Genomic DNA, 22,677 nt, shown 5'->3' with positions numbered 1-22,677 from the left:
ATGGAATCCTCCAGGCAAGAATACTGGAGTGGGTACCCATTCCCTTCTCTAAGGGATCTTCCTGACCCAGGGATCAAATTCTGGTTTCCTGCATTGCAGGCAGATTCTTTACCATCTGAGCAACTTGGGAACCCCCAGTTTATTCATCTGTAAAATAAGATGTGCTGTAAGAGGCTCTGGAACTATTCAGATGTGGACTTGAATCCAGCCTCAGACTTTAGTTGTGTGATCTTGAGTAAATTACTTAGCCTCTCAGGTTTGGTTTCCTCATCTCTAAACCAGGATACTGTTAGTGCTTACTTTAGGGGATTATTGGGCTAATAAAAAGACATGATGTATACAAAGTCCCTGGAAGATTTTAAAGGGCAATAAAAGGTAATTCTCCTAGATTAATTAAATAAATTGACATATGTAAAGTGCTGAGAACAGTGGCACTTAGGAAATGCTGTATCGGTGTTAGTTATTTTCTTTTTCTAGCAAACAGCAAAACTTCAGTAAGTGACAGTCATTATTATTATTATTTTCAAGTCTCATCTCCCTCCAATTTCCTTCAAACCCCTAAATGCTAACCATCCCAAATGCCAGTTTCCCCCAATTCAGCCCATGGGCTTTTCCGCCCTAGTCCGTCTGTCTAGGGTTTTCTGCTGCATCTCGCCTCCTCCGGAGCTCAGATGTCATCTCCTCTGGGAATCCTCTCTTCACCACCCCGCTCCTCCCAGTCAGATGGAAAGGATCCTTGATTTGTGTCCTGCTAAGAAAACAACTCTATATAGCACTTAGTTCTCTGTGCCAGGTTAACTCTTTCGGAGCCTGCCTCCAAGAATGGAGGCCGGTGCTGGTGAGCAGCCTCTTGAGTGACACCCAAGGCGTCTAGCCCAGCGTGGGACAGAGAAAATGGGCTGTGCAGAGAAGGGTCCAGTTTAATTCCTACAAACTAGAGCCCCCAACCCTCCTCAGGCAACGCCCACCGTGAAGAATCCCTTCCCTTCCTCGGGCTCGGAGTCTCCCTCCCTTGATCGCCGACACCTGAGCAGTTTCCCCCGCCCCTGCCCCACCCCCGCGCCAGGCTCAGGGGTCGCTCTGGCTTCCACCCAGCCTCCTCCTGCCCCTCCTCCAGCCCCGGTGGAGCTGAGGGGCGGAGCGAACGGTCAATGGCTGGGAGCGGGCTGGGAGCTGCTGGGCGACCGCGGTGGATTCCAGAAGCTCGGCGGCCTGGTTAGGGGGCTGGCATGGCCGCGTGCTGGTGAGCGCCGACTGCGCAAGGGGCCAGCTGCCACCATGCCCCGGGGCGTGGGCATCGCCCAGCTCTGCCTGCTGGTGCTCGCCCTGCCTGGATGGACCAGAAGTAAGTAGCGGAGCGGAGCGGAGGGGGTGAGGGGTGGGTGACGGGGGCTTTGTAGGTGGGTGGACTGGGGGACCTGGGGGGACTGGGGGACCTGGGGACCCCCAGCAGCAACTCGGAGCCGCGCCCCTGCTGTCTCCTAGCCCGGGAGCCCCGGCTTTGTTCCCACGTTATGCGCCCCGGGAGGTGGTGGAGATGCGGGAGATCCAGAGCAGGCAGAAAACAGTGGATCCCTCCCCGGCTTGCCGCCCTCTCTCTCCTTTTCCTCTGTTTTTCTGGCTTTTCCGCTGCTTTCCGAGTCTCTCCTCTTTTCTCCAGTCTTTGTGTGTGTGCCTATAAATACGTTTGGATAAAATTGGAACCATACCATGTGTACGGTTTTGTGTCTTGCATATTCCACTTCACTTTATGAGCATTTCCACATCGTTACATTCTCCAACAACATGGTTTCAATGATTGTAAATTCCGCCAAGAAATTGCAGAAGTACAATTTTCAGAAAGTTAAAAACACGACTCATACAAATATAGGATGGAAGATTGGCAAAGATTGATCTGATTCTTCAGAGAGGCAGTGAATAGAATGGTAAAGCTAGTTTAAAGCACTAGAGGAAAAAGGAGTGATACGGGGCGTTGGAGACAGTGTTGAAATCCTGTACTGGGACAGATATAAAAGTGGTCAGTGCTCCATGGGGCCAAACAACCATAATTCTTAGTTATCTGCCTATTATGCTGGAGTCATTTGCATCTCTACCAGACTGAAAGTTATAGTTAACACAGAACTTCGCAGAGTATATAGCCTTTAATTACTAGTAAATAAAGGCAAACAAAGGTACATTTCCCTAGATAATTCACTAATCTGTGAAAAGGCCTGCTAACCAATGCTCCAAATGTGATATGAAAGGATATCCTACTTGCTCTTTTTGCTGTATTTCCAAAGTTTGAACAGTTTTTCTTAAGTTGTACTGTTTCTTTATTAGTGAGCCTAGCTTTCCATAATTTTTGCAATCATAAAGATCATTTCATTCCTTTAAGTGTTCTATTAAATATCATAATTCCTTTTTGTTGCAAAGAATCTAGATTTATCAGAGTTGCTAGAGCAGAAACTGTCTTTCTGATTGCCCAGTGAGTATCAGACATCTAGCATAGTGTTTGGCCTGTAGTTAAGCACTCAGAAAATGTGTAAATGAATGCATTGCTTCTCATTTTTACTAATATGATAACACTAATGTAGTCTAATGACTTTTTTTAGGATGTATTTTGACTGAGAATGCGTCGTATCAGTAATCTAAAACGGAAATTAATCACTCATCATTGGGCCAGTGTAACAGAACAAATATGGCCATCTTCTATGTAATAAGTTATATTCTATGTGATTCATGTAGTTAGTTTAGAAATGAATAGCTTTTTGGAGTCCTCACTTAGGACCTCAGGAGTTCTGTGGGTGTGGCCTATTCTTACCAGAGACTAATTTACTTAGGTCTTGAGCAGTTACCACTTTATTAAGATTGTCTGCAACTAGTGTTTGAAGTCTGCCCTGCCTAGAACAAGTCTCTCTGCAAACAGATTTCAGTTCACCTTTCTTGAAAAACAGGAATCTTGTTACCTATCTCCCAGGGTTGCGTTGAGTACAGAGATCTGGGTGGTGAGAATTATTTGGAAAGTAGGATGTGATATGCAAATGCAGCCTTGCCCTTAGGAAGCTCAGGTTAAAGCAATGATGCTTTTGTGGCTTGGGAAGCACTATCACAGTAACTCTCCCCATTAATGATGTGAGATGGGCAGGTGGGTATCATTTTACAGATGAGAAAACTGAAGCACAATGTGAATAATACCCAGGGGCTTGCCCTCCAGATATACCCAGAACCCAAACACTTCATTCCTCTCCACTGACATCATTCTAGTCTGAGTTACCAGCAACTCTGACAAGGCAAGGCTCCATCCTTGCCTTCCCGCTTCTACTCTCATCCCTGCCCCTATAGCACTTCCACACTTTCAGTCTCCACCCAACCGTCAGAAAGATCTTTCACAAACTGAATGCAGATCATATTGCTCTGTGTCTAAACCCTCCAGTGCCTTCCAAGTCACAGGATTTATAATAAAATCCAGACACTTTCCATGCCCTCTGTGATAGCAGACCCTCTATCTGTCTTGCTGACCGTATCTGCCAATTTCCCCTCTCATTTGCTCAGTTCTAGCTACTTCTAACTTCTGCTTATTCCTTAAATAGGCCAAGCTGTTTCTGCTCTTGCTGATCCTTTTCCCTGGGACACTCTTAGACCCCTAGATCTTTGCATCTTCTTTCCGGTCCCTCAAGTCTCAAATAAATGCTATCCTTGAAGATCATCCTAAAATAGGTACCCCCTCTTCAGTGTCTCTTTATTTTATGACCCTGTTGTACCATATGAGAATATTTGTGTCATCCTCTTCCCATCTCTAGAAAGTAAGCCAGTGAAGTATACACAGATCTACCATTCTATTATCAGCACCTGGCAGAGTGCCTGACCCATAGTAAGTGCCAGGAGCCTGGAATCCACAGGTCTCCTAACACCCCAATGTGGAGTCTTCCCTGTTGGCACTGCATGCCTTGCTTAGCTAGGGTACAGAGATCTGGGATTCCAGTGATGTGTTTGCTGTATTGGCAGGAGGAAGTGGGGAAGGCAGCCCCCAGCTGCAGCATGAACTGATAATACCTCAGTGGAAGACTGCAGAAAGCCCCATGAGAGAAAAGGTAAGACTCAAAGCATCTCATTTTCACAGGCAAAAGCTGACAACTCTGTTCTGTGAGGCGTGGGGGTCACCTACTTAACTTTTCTGGAGGTGCTAATGGTTATCACCATTAGTTCTGTTTCTGGCCCACTCTGTCCTCTGTGTACTCCACTTTTGGAAATCCTCGACGGGACTTTCCTTCACTGTGTGACAACCTACTATAACACTTCCAGATGCCAGTAGTTGAGGAAATGAAAATCCATGTTAATGCTGGCATAAGCTAAATGCAAGTATGTTTCACAAAAATCACTGCCTCTCAATTGGGATTGATTAAATGTTGTCATTAGTATTTTTTGCTCTGCATAGTATGTGCTTCAGTTTATTCATGAGATGATATACTTGGAGAGAAAAATGACAATCCAAACTATTTTAAAAGTAAGAGGCAGGGTAGGGCTTCCCAGGTGATTCAGTGGTAAAGAACCCACTTGCCAATGCAAGGAGACGTGGGCTTGATCCCTACGTTGGGAAGATCCCCGGGAGGAAGAAATGGTAACATGCTCCAATATTCTTGCCTGGGAAATCCCATGGACAGAGGAGCCTGAGGGGCTTCAGTTCATGGGGTCGCAAAGAGTCGGACACGGTCGAGCAACTGAACACACACGCAGGGACCTAGTACTGCCTTAAGTCTGTCTTGAAATCCAATAATCTTAAAATTCAGTAGGCTCCTTGGGCCACAACACTAGCAGAATGGCTAGGCCTCATTGAGGGGATTGGGAATAAGACAGAAAACATTATCCCATTCTTGCAGGAAGGACCTGTGCATCTAGGATAGTCTTTGGTTCTAGTTCTTATAGCTCAAGTGAGACAGGAAAGAAAGATATGTTTGCTGTGTGCCAATAACCAGCTATCGGACCTTTCACTTTCTGAGCGCAGTTTCCTCATTTAAAAAAATAGGGCTTAGAGGGGATAAGAAGGAAGAGGACTGGAGAGGAGGGGTGCTTAATAAGAGTGCTTTGGGTTCAAACAGTCAGTGATTTATTGGGCAACATATAACAGCAAGATTATAGTAGGAGAGAGAGGAGAGAGCGGTGTCAGGAAAGATTTCAGACTTCTAAGTCCTTGAGTCTGGAAAGGTAAACGGAGAGTAGAAATGCCCAGAATCTGTGCAATTATGGCTGGGGGAATGCAGATGTGTCCAAAAGAGTGCTCCAATTTGGAGGAAACTTACAGCAAAAATATTAGGATAAATGAAAGCAAATAATATTTTATCCTAAAGATAATAAATGCATGGAGTTCATTTCATTCAAAACTAGGAGAGACTGAAAATAGCTCCAGGAAAAGTCTAGACAAATTAATGGATGGACATCCTAGGGCAGGTTATTTTTAAAAATTAAGATCTTGGATATCCCAGCCTATCCATTATTGTCTGAGGAATGGATCTGATACTTTTATAGATGCCTCTCTGTTCTCTCCAGATGTGGGATGCCGGGCATCCTCAGGAAGGGCCTGAGAAACAAAGTGGAGCTCAGATCCTGTCTTTGTTCCCAGCCATTGTCTGCCTAGGATCTGCCCAGGTCATTGTTCTTTGTAGGACTAGCCTGGCATCGTAAATATTTGTTGAACAAATGAATGAATGTCAGAGAGGGAGAGGAGAGGTAGGTCTCAGTCGGGCATCTTATTCTCATTCATGTAATTACTTCATTTAGCAAATGTTAGTTGAACACTACATACTAAATATACATATACTATGTCTTAAGGGGGATGTAGACACATAGTATAGATTTCCAATACCCTGTACAGCTGAAGATCTATTTAATCTACCTCAAAAGAGAAAGGCATTTAAAACCCTGCCCTGGGGAAGTATAAACAGTGGGTCAACTCCCTTCACTTCCTAGGAAAGGTGATGTTGCCCCTTCCTAGCACAGAGTGGAGTTGCAAGAGAAAAACCTGAGTAAATCTGGACAGGGAAGTTACATGAATCTTTGTAGTGCTGTTTCATTGTTTTGGTTGCAACATCTCCTGGAAACAAGGAACATCATATATTAAATATCAGTGTCTGAGCATCTTCTAGACTAGAGAGCAATAGTTTTGGATTAGCCACTTAAATATTCATACTCAGGCTGCAACTTGTGTCTCTTTGGGGGAGAAGTGACAGTGATTTGATTTGTGTCAACTTTCCTTCTTTGTGTGTGGACTCTAGGCTACCTTCCTCTTAGAAAAGGGAATAGATACAGCTCTATTGATGTGTGTGTTTCCTCAAGTGTCCACTTGGGACTGTGTCCCTGATGCTTAATGTGATTGGGCAGGGCCCTTGCTCCAGAACCCCCCAGAGTGAACAACAAACCAGAAATAGGTATGGGTAGAGCTGAATCCGAGCATCAGAAAATAGAGAAGTGAATTTCTTAGTGCAAGTTTTTACATAAACATCCCTGTCGCTTCCTCTTCCCGTGTTTTTGACATGTCCCTTAAGAGAAGTGAGTAGGATGAATTTGCAAAACAAAGCAAAGGACAGGGTTGCACAAGCATCCAAGATCACAATATTCGGACCACATCAGAGCCCTCGGTGGCACAAAAGCCTCAGGGATGCCCAGGACCCTAATAGGAAATGGGGTTTGAAGCTGATAAGAAGAGAAATGTGCTTAGAAAGGGCAGGCCCCCAACCAGAGGTGGCAAAGCAGGTGACGCACTTGCTCATACCTGCCAAAACTAAGTTTTGAGGCTGGCCTTACAAGGGATCGAAGCTTTCCTCTAGCAAGAGCTTCATGTGAATTGAAAGAGACTTCACGAGTTTATCACTTCCTTGGTCCCAAATTGGAGAATGTGCATCTAAAACATCCAAAGAATCGATCCTTTTAAAAATGTTTAAATATGTAAATACCCTGTTTTAATTAAATAATATCTGCCTTTAAGAAAAGTTCAGCTGTGCTAAATTGAACTTTTGTTAAAGCATGAAAGTTTATGATGACTTGGATTTCTGATGTCTTTGAAATTTTCCACAATAATTAGATAAAAGGAGACTAAAAAGTCCATTTCTGAAAATATAAAAGGCCATTATAAAAACATGGGAAAGTACACAAAATAAAATTAAATTGAATTATGATCTCACTGAGCTTCCCTGGTGGCTCAGTGGTAAAGAACCCAACCTGCAGGAGATGCAGGTTCAATCCCTGGGTCGGGAAGATCCCCTGGAGAAGGAAAATGTCAACCCACTCCAGTATTCTTGCCTGGAAAATCCTATGGACAAAGGAGCCTGGTGGGCTACAGTCCATGGGGTTGCAGAAGAGTAGGACATGACTGAGCGACTAAATAGCAACAAATGATCTCACTAACGAGAAGTAACTATGGCAACCTTTTGGTTTATTTCTACTTTCGTCCCTTTATAAAAATATGTATGAATAAAGCATACAGTGTTATGTTTTAAACCTTTGTGCTTAATCATTATCATGTGTACTTTCTTGATAATTTAAAAATGATTGAAAGCCATAATTTTGAATGGCTGTCTAATGTTTTGTCATATGAATGGATTATTGGTTATTTAACCATTCTCCTACATTTGGATTATTTGGATTTTGTTTCATCCTTGTGTATAAACCATTGCCTGTGTTTCCATTTGTTCCCTTCAGATAGAATCTTCTATAGGGTTTGAGGGTCTAAACATTTTTAAACTCTTGGTTCATACTGTCAGATTATTTTCTGGTGAGCAGGTATCAGTTTAAATTCTCACAGGCAGGGTGTGAGAGTGCCCATTCTATGGTATACTCTGCTGCATTGTGATTTATGTTTTGTTTTGTTTTTTAATCTTTGTTGCTTTGGTTTTTAAAAAGATATCTTTAAAAAATACTTTTGGATGGGGGGCAATTACCAGTGATGCTGAACATGTTTTTAATGCTTATTGACCATTTGTATGATACCTTAAATGGTCTATTCTGGGTATCTAGCTACTTTGGTTCTTAGTAAATTTTTTGTGTAAAATGTATCTTTTGGACCTTTAAATCCTTGGGGGTTCTTCCAGTTGTCTCCTCTGAGATGATTAAGGGATATCCAAACTGAGAGCCACTATAAAATAAGAGTCCATGATGAAGAGGCTTTCCCTGGTATCTTAAGTAGCAGCCAACAGGTAGCAGGAGCTTCCTGTGTGCCAAGCACTATAATAAATTCTTCACGTTTACTTTGTCACTTAGTCCTTACAATATCTCCACAAAGTTGACTATTACTTCTGTTTTACAAATGAAGCTGAGCTGTAGGGAGGTTCAGTAACATGTCTGATTCCACAGCTGTAGTGCTGAAGCCTACACTTGATCCCAGATCTGACTCCAGTCAAATTTGCTGTCCAGGATCGTGTGTTTTTAGGGTTTGCCTTTACCAGGCCTGCATGCAGGCATTCACACCGCATTTTGGCTTGGAGTTTCTTTCCTTTGTCTTTGAGGGGAAGGCAGATGGGGGAGGAGAATTGGGTCCGTCTGGGACTGAAGTTATCTCATGTTTGGGCTGCAAATGCAGTTGGCCCTTTCTCATTCACTTCCTGTGGCTGCATCCACGTCAGAGCTCTGGCTGGACCCTCTGCCTCTCCCTGGGAGCCTCGGCCCCTGCTTTTCGGAACTGACATCCTTTCGTTGTTTCTTTTAGCATCCACTCAAAGCGGAGCTCAGGGTGATGGCTGAGGGGCGAGAACTGATCCTGGACCTGGAGAAGAATGAGTAAGTGGACTTCTCCTTTGTCTAAAATGAGACAACCCACTTGTGTGGCAGCGCCGGACGCAGGTGCCACTGGCTTGGAAGGAAGTAGTTAATGAAGTGACCCAGGCTGTCAACCTGTGGTTCGTTTACTGAGAGCATTCTTGCAAAGCCTGCACTTCCACCATCTCTTGACTTGCTGTGAAGTTACCGGACTGTTTACCGTCTTCCTTGAATTTCCTCAAGCTGGGGAGATTTCTGGGGCCTCTTAGGATTCACTGTCTGTTTGTGTGAGAGAGACAGAGAGAGAGACAGAGAGACATGAAGGAAGGGATGGGCTGGAAGACTTGGGCAGCTGTCTTCCTCGCTCCAGCACAGCGCATGGCAGGAAGTGAAGGAGATGAGAGGAAAGCAGCAGAGAGGAGAGAGGCGAGGTGGGGTGTTCGGGGATTTGACGCTCACACCCTGACTGCTTCTTCTCTTCTGGCTCAGTTACATCTGAGCTTCTGCCAATACGGGCATGGGCAGCAGTCTCCTGGCTTCATCGGCCTGGTTCTTCCATATCCCCAACCTCATTTGTCTTGGGTGGCTGCCTCACTCAGAAATATTTCCACATTGATTTGCTGTCAAGCACAGTTGTATCTTGATTGATGTTATCGAGCAGGTAAATAGACATAAGGCACGGTTGCATGTGTTGCCCATTCTTTGACCAATCCCAGTCTGTTTTGGGCACTGGAGAGCTTTCCTTACTTGGCCAGGGCCCTCTGAAGGCTTCTGCTGTCTCCTCATCAACAGTCCTGCTTACATTCTGCCACACAGACCTTGCAGATAAGGCTGCATGGCTCAGCGAACTGCCTGTGTCCTCTTGGCAGCCTGTGGAGTCTCCTGGAAGTAGATGAGTAATCACACACATCACTGCCAAGAAAGGGATAGATAGGGACCTTCCCATATCCAGAAGGATGGGAATGACTGCTCAGCTTGGGTGGAAAGCAAGAATATAAATTATTCCAAATTTGGGCTTTTTGGACACTTGCGGAGGAGGATGAGTGGTGTTGGAAGTGCATTATAAGCATGACTTCAGCAGTGTGTGCAGTGCTCATCCATGTCTTTCCTCTGCCTCCAGGATGCGGTGGCCTTTAGGAAGCCAGGAAAATGGGCATCTCAGTCATTTTTGCAGCTTTCCTCCTTGGAGTGAGAGCAGTCCTTTCCTTGTGCCTTCCTCCTGAAGTGAAACCGGCCCAGGAATGTGTTCTTTCTGTTCCATTTCCCTGGAATAGACCTGGCTGGCTGTGTCTGCCGAGAGCATAAGCCCTGTCTGCCTGGGGTTTCTCCTTGCATTGTCTTCCTCTGATCTTGCAGGGGAGTCTCAAAGGGTGTGTTCTTAGTCTCTCTCAGGGCCTGTTTCAGTTTCTTACAGTCCCAGCCCTCTAGCTCTGAACTAAAGATATCCTAAGATATCCTATTGCTACCTCCATGTCAGCTGTCCTCTCCTGCCTCCATTTAGAGTATCTGACTCCTCAGCTTCCTCTGGGCTGCCCATGTGATGGGGTTGGTGTCATGGACAAACTCTTGGGAGTTGGATTGGCCAGGCAAGGATCCCGGGACTCATCCTTCCCTCATATTTTGTAATCTTTACAAGAGCTCATAGGAAGTTAGGGCACAAAGATGCCTTGGGAAACACTGAGTGCAGTAGTCTTATGCGTGGAAGCAGAAACTTCAGCTCAGAGAAGGAAAGGAGCTTGTCTAAGGCCACACAGCAAGTAAATGGGAGAGATGAGATGAGGATCATTTGTGTCACAGAAACCCAGATTCGACTCACTAGCTGATTAACCTGGGGACACATTGCTGGGTCTTTTGGAGTCTCAGTGTCCTTACTTATAAAATGAGGATAGTAACACCTGCCTCATAAGCGTGGCTATGAGGGCTAAATGCAGTGATGTACACAAAGTGCTTACAGAGCACATGGTAAATAATTGACTGCTATTGTGATTTTTTTTTTTTTTACCATCCCATTCTGAGGTTCCAGAGGAGAGCCCGGAAATGTGGTTCAGTTGTCTGCTGCCGGGAGCAGCTCTCTTGTTTCCCAGTGATCAGCAGTGGGCTGGATATGGTTCCTGGCCTCCTCCAATTGGCAGAAGGCAGGAGATCTGACAAAAATGGAAGCAGCAGAGCCAAGCAATATGACCTCACCAGGTATCCCTAGGGATGGCTTCCTGCTATTTTCGTCTAAACTGGGCTTTTTGTTTTTGGACATGTGTTAGCAAGCGGAACTCCAACTGCACACGACTTCCTAGTGTGTTTACTTCCCAAAGCCTTTTCATTCATGGTGCGTGAGAGCCTGGATTCAAAACAGCTTGGGGGGTGGGGAGGGGTCTGAAGGAGGTGCTGCTTTTCTGATTTTCAAACCTTATAAAAAAATGGTAAACTTTTTATCGTCCTGTGATATTTGAGGGGAAACTAGGCCCTGTGCTAAGGGATCCTCATGCTCTGATTCTTAATATCCTCAATTGATTCATTCATCTTCCCATCTCGGATACATCTATAGCATTCTAGGCACCAGAGCAGGTAGTGCGGATCCAGCTGTGGATAAAGTAGTTCTGCCTTCTTGGAGCTTGTATTCCAGTAGGGGTGAACAATAAATAAACAAGCAAATGATGACAACTGCTATGGAGGAAACAAAGAAGCATTAGGGCTCCGAAGAGGGAGGGAGGTGCTGTTTGGAATGGCAGCCAGAGCCAACCTTGGTGGTGAATTGATATTTGAGTCCAGAACTGAAGGAGGTGAGGAAGTGAGCCACATGAACAGCAGGGAGATGACAGTTCCAAGGAGCAGGAACAGCCGCCGAGTTCAAAAACGCTACTAGACTATGAAGGTTTCCCTTCCCTTGGCCTACCCCCAACCACATTCCCCCACATGTTAGGTTCTCAGGCCTCCCAGGAGCGGTGGACAAGGACTCCTGGAACTGTGAGGGCAGGGAGAGGACATTTCTCATTTCTTTCTCATCATCCCGAGGTGTCTGGCCTTCTCTCATTTAATCAAAGTCCAAGCGCTAATGCGTGGCCCAAAATAGCAGTTGAGCCAGCCTTTAATGGAATTCACACGTGGAGAGGTTGCCAACAGTGGTGAGGCTGCAGGAGTGTGGGGCTTGGGCCAGGAGCGAGGGCATAGCAGATGGGTCTTCAGCTCAGGCAGCAGACACCCCAAGGTGCCTTAGTTCCATAGCATGGCCGGCGGCAGCCTTTTCCCACTGTGAGGCAGCTCAGGATAAACGGCTGACATTCCCATGGGGGATACACACCCTTTCCCCTCCTGATTGCAGGTGGAAAAGAGTGACATCACAAGGATATCTGAATGTGGCTTCCATGTGGGATCCTGACCCTGCCACTTACTAACTGTATGTCCTTTTCAAGCGTCAGTTTCCTTATCTGGGATATAATATATCTGAGTTCCACACTTAGAGCCATGGGGAGGACAAAATGAGATGGCGCCTGTCAGGGGGCCAGCATAGTGCCTGACTTGTACTCTGTATACCCTGTAGGAGACAGCTGCTATCTTTTTCTTGCTTCTGGTTTTTTAATTGCAAAAGCAATGCATACTCATTGTAAAACTTGTAGCATTACCAAAGTATAACAAGTAAAAGGATGAAAGCCTCCTGCCCACAGGGAGAATCCACTGTGAATGATTGGTGGGCCCACCATGGACCCGTTCTCTGTGTGTGAGAGCATGCACATAGATACTCGTAGGCACAGTCACACAGAAGCACAGCCAGGCTGCTACTTTTGTGATGATGCAAGAGCAGAAATGAGACTACTGTACATGCTGCTCCACAGTTATTTTTATAGACGAAACTGAAGAGATGAAGGTAGTATTCTGCTCTAATAAAATATATGTTCCCTTTTGTTGTTCAGTTGCTCAGTCATGTCCGACTCTGTGACCCCATGGACTGCAGCACTCCAGGCTTCCTGTCCTTCACAGTCTCCCAGGGTTTGCTCAAACTCATGTCCATTGAGTCAGTGATGCCATCCAACTGTCTCATCCTCTGTTGCCCCCTTCTCCTCCTGCCCTCGATCTTTCTCAGCATCATTGTCTTTTCCAGTGAGTCGGCTCTTTGCATCAGATGGCCAAAGTATTGGAGCTTCAATTTCAGCATATGTTCCTTAGTTTTATATTTATTCACACCTATACTGATCATTTGCAAATGTTGGTGCATAGCTGTGGTTAACAGAGCCTGGCTTGTGACTGGGACTCTGGTACAGTGGAGAGAGTACTGAGCTCAGAGACAGGTGATGTGGAATTGGTCAACAAGCCAGTTGGCCCTGCTGGGCTTCCACTTTCTCATCTGTTGCATGGGGGGTTTGTCCCAGTTAGGCTCTAAGAGCCTTTCCTGCATTACCTATTTAAGGGACACCACATAAGTGGAAAATGAAAAAGAAGTCCCTGCCTCAGGGCCTTTGCTCCCCAGTTCTGGAGACATTCCTGGAAAGAGGGGGCAGTGGGATAAAGGCAAATACCCCCAAAACCACAGAAGCTGAGGATGAACTGCTAGCTCAGGACCCATTGTTTAAGCAACATAAACTCAAGGAGGAAAATTACAGGGAAGAAATTACAGGCTGCTATTTTCATAACCCGCAATTTTGGCATAAATCCATAATATTTGTCTTCCATGTAATTTCCCCCAGACGCTGAGGACTGCCTCATCAATCCAGAAACCATACTGGACAACAACTTGTTTGCTGATATCAAATGGAGTCTTTCTTCACTGTAGGCATCTGGACATCTGGATGCCTCCAGGAAGATGCAGGCCCTGACTCTCTCCCTTCTCACTTTTTCCCCAAAGGAGGGCACACTGAACTGTTGAACCTGCTTGCAGGATGCTCACTGACTATGTTACTACATTACAAGGTCACCTTCAAAAGCAGATGAGCAGCCCAGCCAGTGGGCGCCATGCCCAGAGGACCTTCGGCCACCTACTTCTCTCTGCTCATCCCTTAAACACATTCTGGAACTGTCATCTCTTCATTAGACTTCCTCCCTTGAGTCTAAATGATCCTAAGATTTAGGTTTTGGCTTGGGAAAGGGAGAGATATACCTTGGTCTCACCACAGCCCTGTTAACGAAAGAGAAACAGAGTTTGTACCGGCTGGCTAATAAGAGTGGATATTTGTTTTCTTGTGTGTGTATATCTACCTCCAGACCTCAGGGGGAATAGTAATTGTCAAGGCAGAATTTAGGTATTTGGAGGTTTACTGGTTATTGTACCTACCACTACTTCTGACTTTTGTCTCTCCTCGTATCTCTAACTTCTTTTCAGTCCCTCGGAGATATCTTAGGGATGGAGACTTTTTGTTATCCTGGAAATCAAGCGGCAGCCTGGAAAATGAATAGTCGTTCACTGCTAATGGACTGATCCAGCTCCTTGACTCTTTTTCTTCAACCCTTTTTGAATCATATATAATACTGGAGAACCCAAGAAGGGGAGAAAGGCAGAAGAGGAGTTTTCTCAGCAGTAGATTGGGTGGGTTAGTCACCACCGCTTACTGTTGCACTTCTCTTCCAAGGAGGCCTGGTGGTAATATTAATACATAGTTGATCTGGAGCAAAACTCTGCATACCACCCAGACCACGGACTTCTTCCCGGCTCCCTGCTTCCTTGTGGGTGAGGAATAGACTTTAACATCTTATCTAGGATAAAGGACAGCTCTCTTTGACCCTCTCTTGTCAGGAGCTTCATTTATTGTTGGCAGAATTCAATTTCCTGGATCAAAGAGAAGCTTAAGAAAGGCTTAGGCATATCCCAGCACTCTTGGTAAACCATGCTTCACTGAAGTGCATTTAAATGAGTCACAGTCATATGGCTTACATTTCACTTAAAATACACATGGCTTAAGAAATTGGAGGATATCGTTCTTTAACCAAGTATTTGGCAGATCCAAAGTATTCAAAATGTTTTTCCAAACTCAGCACACAGCTGGGCTCCCCATTCCCTGCAGCTGAGATCCTATAACTCCGTTAGACCAGCACTGAGGAAACCGTTGGATAGATGGGTGGGGACATCAGAATTTGCAGAGAGCTGCCTCCAAGTGGCTGAAATTTTTTTCAAATATATATATATTTTTGAAGTACCAGGAACTGGAATTAACCCTGCTGCATTGACTCTGAGGCAGTGAATGCATAAGTAGATTTAAATTCTAAGTGCTAGGTTAGGCACCTTGCCCCAGAGAGACCACATAGTCCTGTCTGAAATGCAGCTTCCAATTGTAGCTTTGTAGATGGAGATTGATCTCACGATTCCCATGTTGCCCAGAACCCCTGGAGTTGCAGACTGGATTGCCAGCCAATGTGATGTGGTCTTTCTACAAGCTAAATTCTCAGCCCCACCCCTGCTTAAGCAGGGGCTCCATTATTTCTGAATCATTAGAAACATGATACTGCTTTGTTAGGGTCCACTGCGTAAACTCAGTCTCAGTAACTGGAAATGGTGATCTGCGTGGATGCAGCTAGACAGTAGCTGGAAGGGAGTATCAGGCAGCATCCACAACTGTAATAACCTAGATGTGTCGATTTTTTTTTTTTTAAATTTTTAACTGGAGGATAATTACTTTATAATATTGTGTTGCTTTCTGCTATACATCCCCTCCTTCTTAAGCCTTCCTCCCACCTCCCACAGATGTGTTGATTCTGAAGGCTGTGAGGATGTAAGGCAAAATGCCTAATCCATAGTGGACAGGCTTGGGTTTTGGTGCTGGAAAGACCCAAATTCAGTCCCAGGCACTGACACTGTCTGGTTAGGTGGCCTTCAGCAAGTCACTTGTCTTCCGAATGCTGTTTCTTCTTCGGTAGGCACCATAATGGTCGCACATTAACTGAGGGCCAGGCACTGTGCAAAGCACTTCACGTACCATCTTATTGAATCCTCGTGGCAACCCTCTTGAGAAGGTATGAGTATTATTCACATTTTATAAATGGGGAGACTCTCAGGCAGAGCCAGGAGTCAAACTCAGGTCCATTTGCTTCTTACTATACTTTACCTCCACATAGAAAATGAAAATAACTTCATTGTGGGTAAGGTAGGCTGAGAAATATTCCCTACCCCCCAAAAGACCCACGTTCTAATTCCTGGAACATGAGACTATACTGCCTTATGTGGCAAAAAATAATCTTTGTAAGTGTGACTTAATGAAGGATTTTGAGAAGAGATGATTCTGGATTTTCTGGGTGGGCTGTAAATTCAGTCACTAGTATTCGTAAGAGGAAGGCAGAGGGAGATTTGCTCACAGAGGGAAGAGGAGAAGGCATTGTGACCACCGAGAGGGCAGTGATGCAGCCGCAAGCCAGGGAATACAGGCAGCCACTGGAGGGTGGAGGAGGCCAGGAGTGAAACCTCTCAGACTGAGTGCAGCTTTGCTAACACCTTGACTTTGTGTTCTTGACCTCCAGCACCCTGAAAGAATAACTTTCTGTTGTTTTAAAAAAAATTTTTTTTCTGGTTTCTTTTTCATCTTTTTTTCTCTTTTCTTTTTTTGGCTGGGGCAAGTAGGATCTGAGTTCCCTGACCAGGGATGGAAAGTGTGCTCCCTGCAGTGGAAGCATCGAGTCTTAACCACTGGACCACCGGGGGAGTCGCTAACTTTCTATTGTCTCAAGCCACCCAGTTTCTGGTAATTTGTCACACACTGGGCACAGGAAACAAATCCACGATGTCTGTGAGCCTTAGGGATAATGTATTATGATGTGCTTAGTATCATTATGGTGCATAAGTAAGCTGGTTTTCAGTACATGTTAACTTTCATTAATGTAAAATTATGAACAGATGTTTGCTAAAGTGGCTTGGTGATGCAAACCATTGCATATGGCCCCTGTGAGTGTTTTCAAGTAAGAGTGACAAGAGAAAAACACGTTGAGACATAGCATGTGTGGTTATAGTTTGTCAGCATTTCCTGAGTTCGGGTCATGTTGTATGATGCAATCTGCCTTTAGGCAGCTTCTGGCTGAGAAATGATCATCAGAAAGGGATAATGATCTCGTCAATCATGGTAACAGCTACAAAGTAGGAGATGCCTTTATAGCAGGCTCTGTTGTGCAGTCTCTACGTAGTTCATCTAATTGAATCATCACAGCAACCCTAGGGGTTGTCGTTACCTGTGTTAGTCCTGTTGGGCAGATGGAGACCCTGAGGCATGCGGCAGCCCGACTTGGTCATAGTTACTTTGGTCGGAAGGGTGGAGCTAGAGCTTTTTGACTCCAAGCCCAGGCTCTTAGCTGTGGCCTCAGATTGCCTCATGGATGCCCTGTCCTTACTCAGTATGCTCTTCAATGAACACTTGGTGTTCTCTGATATTCTGCCTGCCTTCTTCCCTTTCCTTCTGCCTTCCCTAGTTGGGTTTGGATTTCAGTGGATTGTAATGATGTAACCTCGGCATGTTAGATTCAGAGCCTGGCTCCTTGTACCTACTGGAGGTGTAAGCTTTGGCAAGTTGCTTTACCTTTGCAAGTCTCAGATTCCTCATCCACATGATGGGGCCAATAATAGTGGCCACCTGACCTGCCTCTTGAGAAACTTATATGCGGGTCAGAAAGCAACAGTTAGAACTGGACATGGAACAGCAGACTGGTTCCAAATAGGAAAAGAAGTACGTCAAGGCTGTATATTGTCACCCTGCTTATTTAACTTCTATGCAGAGTACATCATGAGAAACGCTGGGCTGGAAGAAGCACAAGCTGGAATCAAGATTGCCGGGAGAAATATCAATAACCTCAGATATGCAGATGACACCACCCTTATGGCAGAAAGTGAGGAGGAACTAAAAAGCCTCTTGATGAAAGTGAAAGAAGAGAGTGAAAAAGTTGGCTTAAAGCTCGACATTCAGAAATCGAAGATCATGGCATCTGGTCCCATCACTTCATGGGAAATAGATGGGGAAACAGTGGAAACAGTGTCAGACTTTATTTTTTTGGGCTCCAAAATCACTGCAGATGGTGACTGCAGCCATGAAATTAAAAGACGCTTACTCCTTGGAAGAAAAGTTATGACCAACCTAGACAGCATATTGAAAAGCAGAGACATTACTTTGCCAACAATTCCATCTAGTCAAGGCTATGGTTTTTCCAGTAGTCATGTATGGATGTGAGAGTTGGACTGTGAAGAAAACTGAGCACAGAATTGATGCTTTTGAACTGTGGTGTTGGAGAAGACTCTTGAGAGTCCCTTGGACTGCAAGGAGATCCAAGCAGTCCATTCTGAAGGAGATCAGCCCTGGGATTTCTTTGGAGGGAATGATGCTGAAGCTGAAACTCCAGTACTTTGGCCACCTCATGCGAAGAGTTGACTCATTGGAAAAGACTCTGATGCTGGGAGGGATTGGGGGCAGGAGAAGAATGGGACGACAGAGGATGAGATGGCTGGATGGCATCACTGACTTGATGGATGTGAGTCTCAGTGAACTGCGGGAGTTGGTGATGGACAGGGAGGCCTGGCGTGCTGCGATTCATGGGGTCACAGAGTCAGACACGACTGAGCGACTGAACTGAACTGAACTGTCAGATGTGCGTTATTCGATAATGCAATGCTTTTCGAGGACTTACTCTGTGCCTGGTGCACTGTGAGAGCCCAAGAGTCTCTATTTGTATTTTGCAGAATGGGAAAAACATTTAAGAATGTAGTAAGAGGGAATTCCCCTGAGGTGGTTTCCAAATGTAATTAGGAAGACGACCTTAAAGTCCATTGCCCTTGGGAGGAAACTCACTTCTGCTCGCTCACTGTGCCCAGTTTGACCTAACTGTATCTCCAGAATACAGCTTTGCAGGGCTGTCCAGTCGGCCAAACTGTACCTCTTGTCTCTGCCTGCAGAATCCGTGCCCTCCCTAGGCGAGGCTCTGAACTGTCTGATAAGCAGGTAGAATTTGTTCACCATTTCCGGCTCTATCTCCTTCCAGGGACCTGCAGCCAGGGCTGCCTGTGTAGCCAGGAAGGATGTCCATGGTTTTCTTTTGTCTCAAGCTTATTTCTTCTGGCAGCCCTTCAGCAAGAGCACAGGGTAAAATGAATGGAAGGAAGCTGTCAACTGCCCTGTTGGCCTTAGATGGACCTTTATCAGAGCAAAGGGAAGCTGTGTACTTGGAGGAAGTCGGGAGTTGATTCTTGAGTTTGAGGAACCCTTGACCATCATCTGTTTACCTTAAGATAACAATGATAGCTGGGATCCAATGAGTGAACATTTACTGTGAGCATACTATTTTACATAGTTTTTTTTTTAACCCTGTATATATTTCCATGTAAATTTATCCATATGGGGTCATGCTGCTGCTGCTAAGTCGCTTCAGTCATGTCCAACTCTGTGCAAATGGGGTCATACTATAGCCTAAATTTTATTATCTATTTTTTAAAAAAATTTTGAAATACAGCATGAGAATCATCAATTCTTTTTAAAAAAATTACAGAAGAAATTTTTGGAGTGTTTGAAACATTGATAATAAAATTCTAGAAAAAATTACACAAGTAATAAAGTTTTGGGCTTCCCAAGTGGCTCAGTAGTAAAGAATCTGTCTACCAATGCTGGAGACTCTGGTTTGATCCCTGGGTCAGGAAGATCCCCTGGAGAAGGAAATGGTAGCCCACTCCAGGATTCTTGCCTGGGAAATCCCACGGACAGAGGAGCCTGGCAGGCTACAGTCCATGGGGTCACAAAAGAGTTGGAAGCGACTTAGTGACTGAACAACAAAATAAGGTTTTAAAATAAATGAGATGATACTTTATGTACCATTCTGTACTTTGCTTTTTAATTATTTGGCTTCAATACCCTTCCACATTAGCTTATTTATAGACCTATTTCATTCTTCTTAATGATGACAGAGGATTCCACTGAATGGTTTCTCACTGTTACAAGTAATGCTGCAGTAATTGTCTTATGCATAATCTTTAAACATATTTGCAATGGCACCCCAGTCCAGTACTCTTGCCTGGAAAATCCCATGGACCGAGGAGCGTGGAAAGCTGCAGTCCATGGGGTCACTGAGATTCGGACACGACTGAGCGACTTCACTTTCACTTTTCACTTTCATTCATTGGAGAAGGAAATGGCAACCCACTCTAGTGTTCTTGCCTGGAGAATCCCAGGGACTGGGGAGCCTGGTGGGCTGCCGTCTATGGGGTCGCACAGAATCAGACACGACTGAAGTGACTTAGCAGCAGCAGCAGCAAGTATTAGTGTAGGATTAATACCTAGCAGTAGAACTGCAAGGTCATATAGCATATATGTCTAACATGTTTTAACTTTTGACTAATTGTACTTCCCATTCCACAGATTCCTCCTCAAAGGCTGTACCAACCACAGTTTGGGAATATATTATGGATATATTTCTATGTAAATTTATGGGATCATTTTTAATGTCTGTATGATAGTACATTGTATGTGTATGCCATAACTAACTTAAAATTTCTTATGATGGTTTTGGGTAAACTCTGGGAGTTGGTGATGGACAGGGAGGCCTGGCATGCTGCAGTCCATGGGGTCGCAGAGTCGGACATGACTGAGTGTCTAAACTGAACTGAACTGATCGATGATGAAAAATTATCAAATGCACACAGAAGTAGAGAGAATGATATAATGAATCCCCATATACCCATCATTCAGATTCAGTAGAAATCAAGATGCCATGATTAATATAATCACCCATTTTGTTGGGTATTCAAGCAATTTTTTTCTTTTATTTCCCCCCCTCCCTCCGCCATTTTTACAAATAGTGCTAGAGTGGACACCTTCATGTTCTTTGAGAGGCACTTCTGGAGGATCACTTCCTAGATGTGAACCACTGGATCACAGGGAATTTACACAGAACATGTAGGTAGATAAAGGCACTTTGCTTTTGGCTTCTGTGTAAGTTAAACCCATTGCCTGTGTGCGAGAAGTTGTTTCACATACTGTCACTAACTGGTTAGTTGCTGAGCTTGGGCAGTTGCTTTAAATCCAAACTTTGGTTTTTTTTCTTTTTTTTTTTTTTTTAACCAGCTTTATTGAAATGTACCTTACATACCACGTAGTTGATCTGGTTAAATAAGTTTGCCATTCAGTGTGTGTTAGTATATTTACAGAGTTGTGCAGCCATCATTATATTCTAATTTCTGAACATTTTCATCACTCTAAAAAGAAGCGATTAGCAGTGTTACAGGTTGAATGTGTTCCCCCAAAGTCATATGTCAGAGTCCTAACCCCTTGAACATCAGTGTCCTTATTTGGAGATAGAGTCATCGTGGATGTAATTAGTTGGGATGAGGTCATCCCGGAATAGCACCTAATCCAGTATGACTGGTGTCCATATAAATAGGGGAAATTTGGACACAGACGTGCACAGAGGGAGAATGCCATGTGAAGACTAGAGTGAAGTTATGTGGCCACAAGCCAAGGAAATACTAGAAGCTAGGAGAGAGGCCTGGAACAGATCCTTCCGCAGTATCTTCAAAGGAGCATAGCCCTGCCAGTGCCTTAATCTTATGTTTAACTTTTTAGAACTGTGAGATGATAAATTTCTATTTTTTAAGTCTCTAAGTCTGTGGTACTTTGTTAAAGCAGCCTTAGCAAATGAATGTAAGCAATTACTCCCCACGTTTCCCCAATGCCATCAGCTCTAGGCAACCACTAATCTGCTGTCACTATAGATTTGCTTACTCTGGATATTTCATATCAATGAGATTATCCAGTATTGTCTTTCTTTTTTTTTTTTTTGGTGACTGGCTTCTTTCACTGTGTAATGTTTTTGAGTTTTTTCCATGTTGTGTAGCATGCATCTGTATCACATTCCTTTTTATTGCTTTATAGTATTCCATTGTATGAATGTACTACACTATGCTTATCCATTCATCAGTTGATGGATCTCCTGCCTTTTAAGCCAGAGCTTAGTTGACTCCACTCTACAAGTTTGATTTCAGCAAATTAAAAAAAAAAAATTGAAGTACAGTTGGTTTATAGTGTGTTAACAGCTGTTGTACTGTAAAGTGATTCTGTTATATATATATTCTATTAATATTCTTTTTATTATGGTTTATCAGAGGATATTGAATACAGTTCTCTGTACTATACAGTAGGACTTTTTTGTTTATCCATTCTATATATAATAGTTCACTACTGCTAATCCAAACCTCCCACTCCATCCTTCCGCCAATCCCCTCTCCTTTGGCAACCACAACTTTCTTCTTTATGTCCACAGTTCTGTTTCTGTTTCATAGATAGATTCATTTGTGTTGTATTTTAGATTCCACATATAAGTGATATCATATGGTATTTGTCTTTCTTAGTTCACTAGTACGATAATCTCTAGTGGTACTCATGTAGCTGCAAATGGCTTTATTTTGTTCTTTTTTATAGTTGAGTAGTATTCTATTGTATATGTATATATACCACATCTTTTTTTCATGTTGTTAACACTTATTGACATACACAGTTCTTTTTAAAATGAATCTTTTAATTTTTTTTACAGTGTACCTTGTTGGTTATATATTTTAAATATAGCAGTGTGTACTACATCTTCTTTATCCATTCATCTATTAATGGACATTAGGTGTTTCCATGTCTTGGCTGCTGTGCATGTATCTTTCTGAATTATAGTTTTGTCTGGATCTGTATCCAGGAGTGGGATTGTTGGATCATATGATAATTGTATTTTTAGTTTTCTGAGAAACTTCCATACTATTTTTCATGGTGACTGTACCAACCTTCATTTCCACCAACAGTGTAGGAGGGTTCCCTTTTCTCCATGTTCTCACCAGCATTTGTTTTTTGTAGGCTTTTTAATAATGGCCATTCTGACTGGTGTGAGATGGTTCCTCATTGTAATTTTGATTTTCATTTCTCTAATAATTAGTGATGTTGAGCATCTTATCATGTGCTTTTGGCCATCTGTATGTCATCTTTGGAGAAAAGTCTGTTTTGGTCTTCTGCCTACTTTTGAATTGGGTTGTTTGTT

At 43.9% G+C, this 22,677-nt stretch overlaps 1 protein-coding gene across 2 annotated transcripts in view; it reads left to right on the top strand.

The window, feature by feature from the left end:
• Positions 1-1,197: 1,197 nt before the first annotated feature.
• Positions 1,198-22,677, top strand: part of ADAM19 (ADAM metallopeptidase domain 19) — a 94,903-nt gene continuing 73,423 nt past the window's right edge. For both annotated transcript variants that reach the window (XM_052643130.1, XM_052643129.1), the window contains exons 1-3: positions 1,198-1,345; positions 3,985-4,070; positions 8,675-8,745. In XM_052643130.1, coding sequence (XP_052499090.1) covers positions 1,279-1,345; positions 3,985-4,070; positions 8,675-8,745 — 224 coding nt within the window. In that variant the 5' untranslated portion in view covers positions 1,198-1,278. The remainder of the gene's footprint in view (positions 1,346-3,984; positions 4,071-8,674; positions 8,746-22,677) is intronic.

This window comes from Budorcas taxicolor, chromosome 7 (assembly GCF_023091745.1).
Source record: "Budorcas taxicolor isolate Tak-1 chromosome 7, Takin1.1, whole genome shotgun sequence".
NCBI lineage: Eukaryota > Metazoa > Chordata > Mammalia > Artiodactyla > Bovidae > Budorcas > Budorcas taxicolor.
Note: the sequence above shows the minus strand (reverse complement) of the source record. Positions and strands in the feature narration are given on the sequence as shown.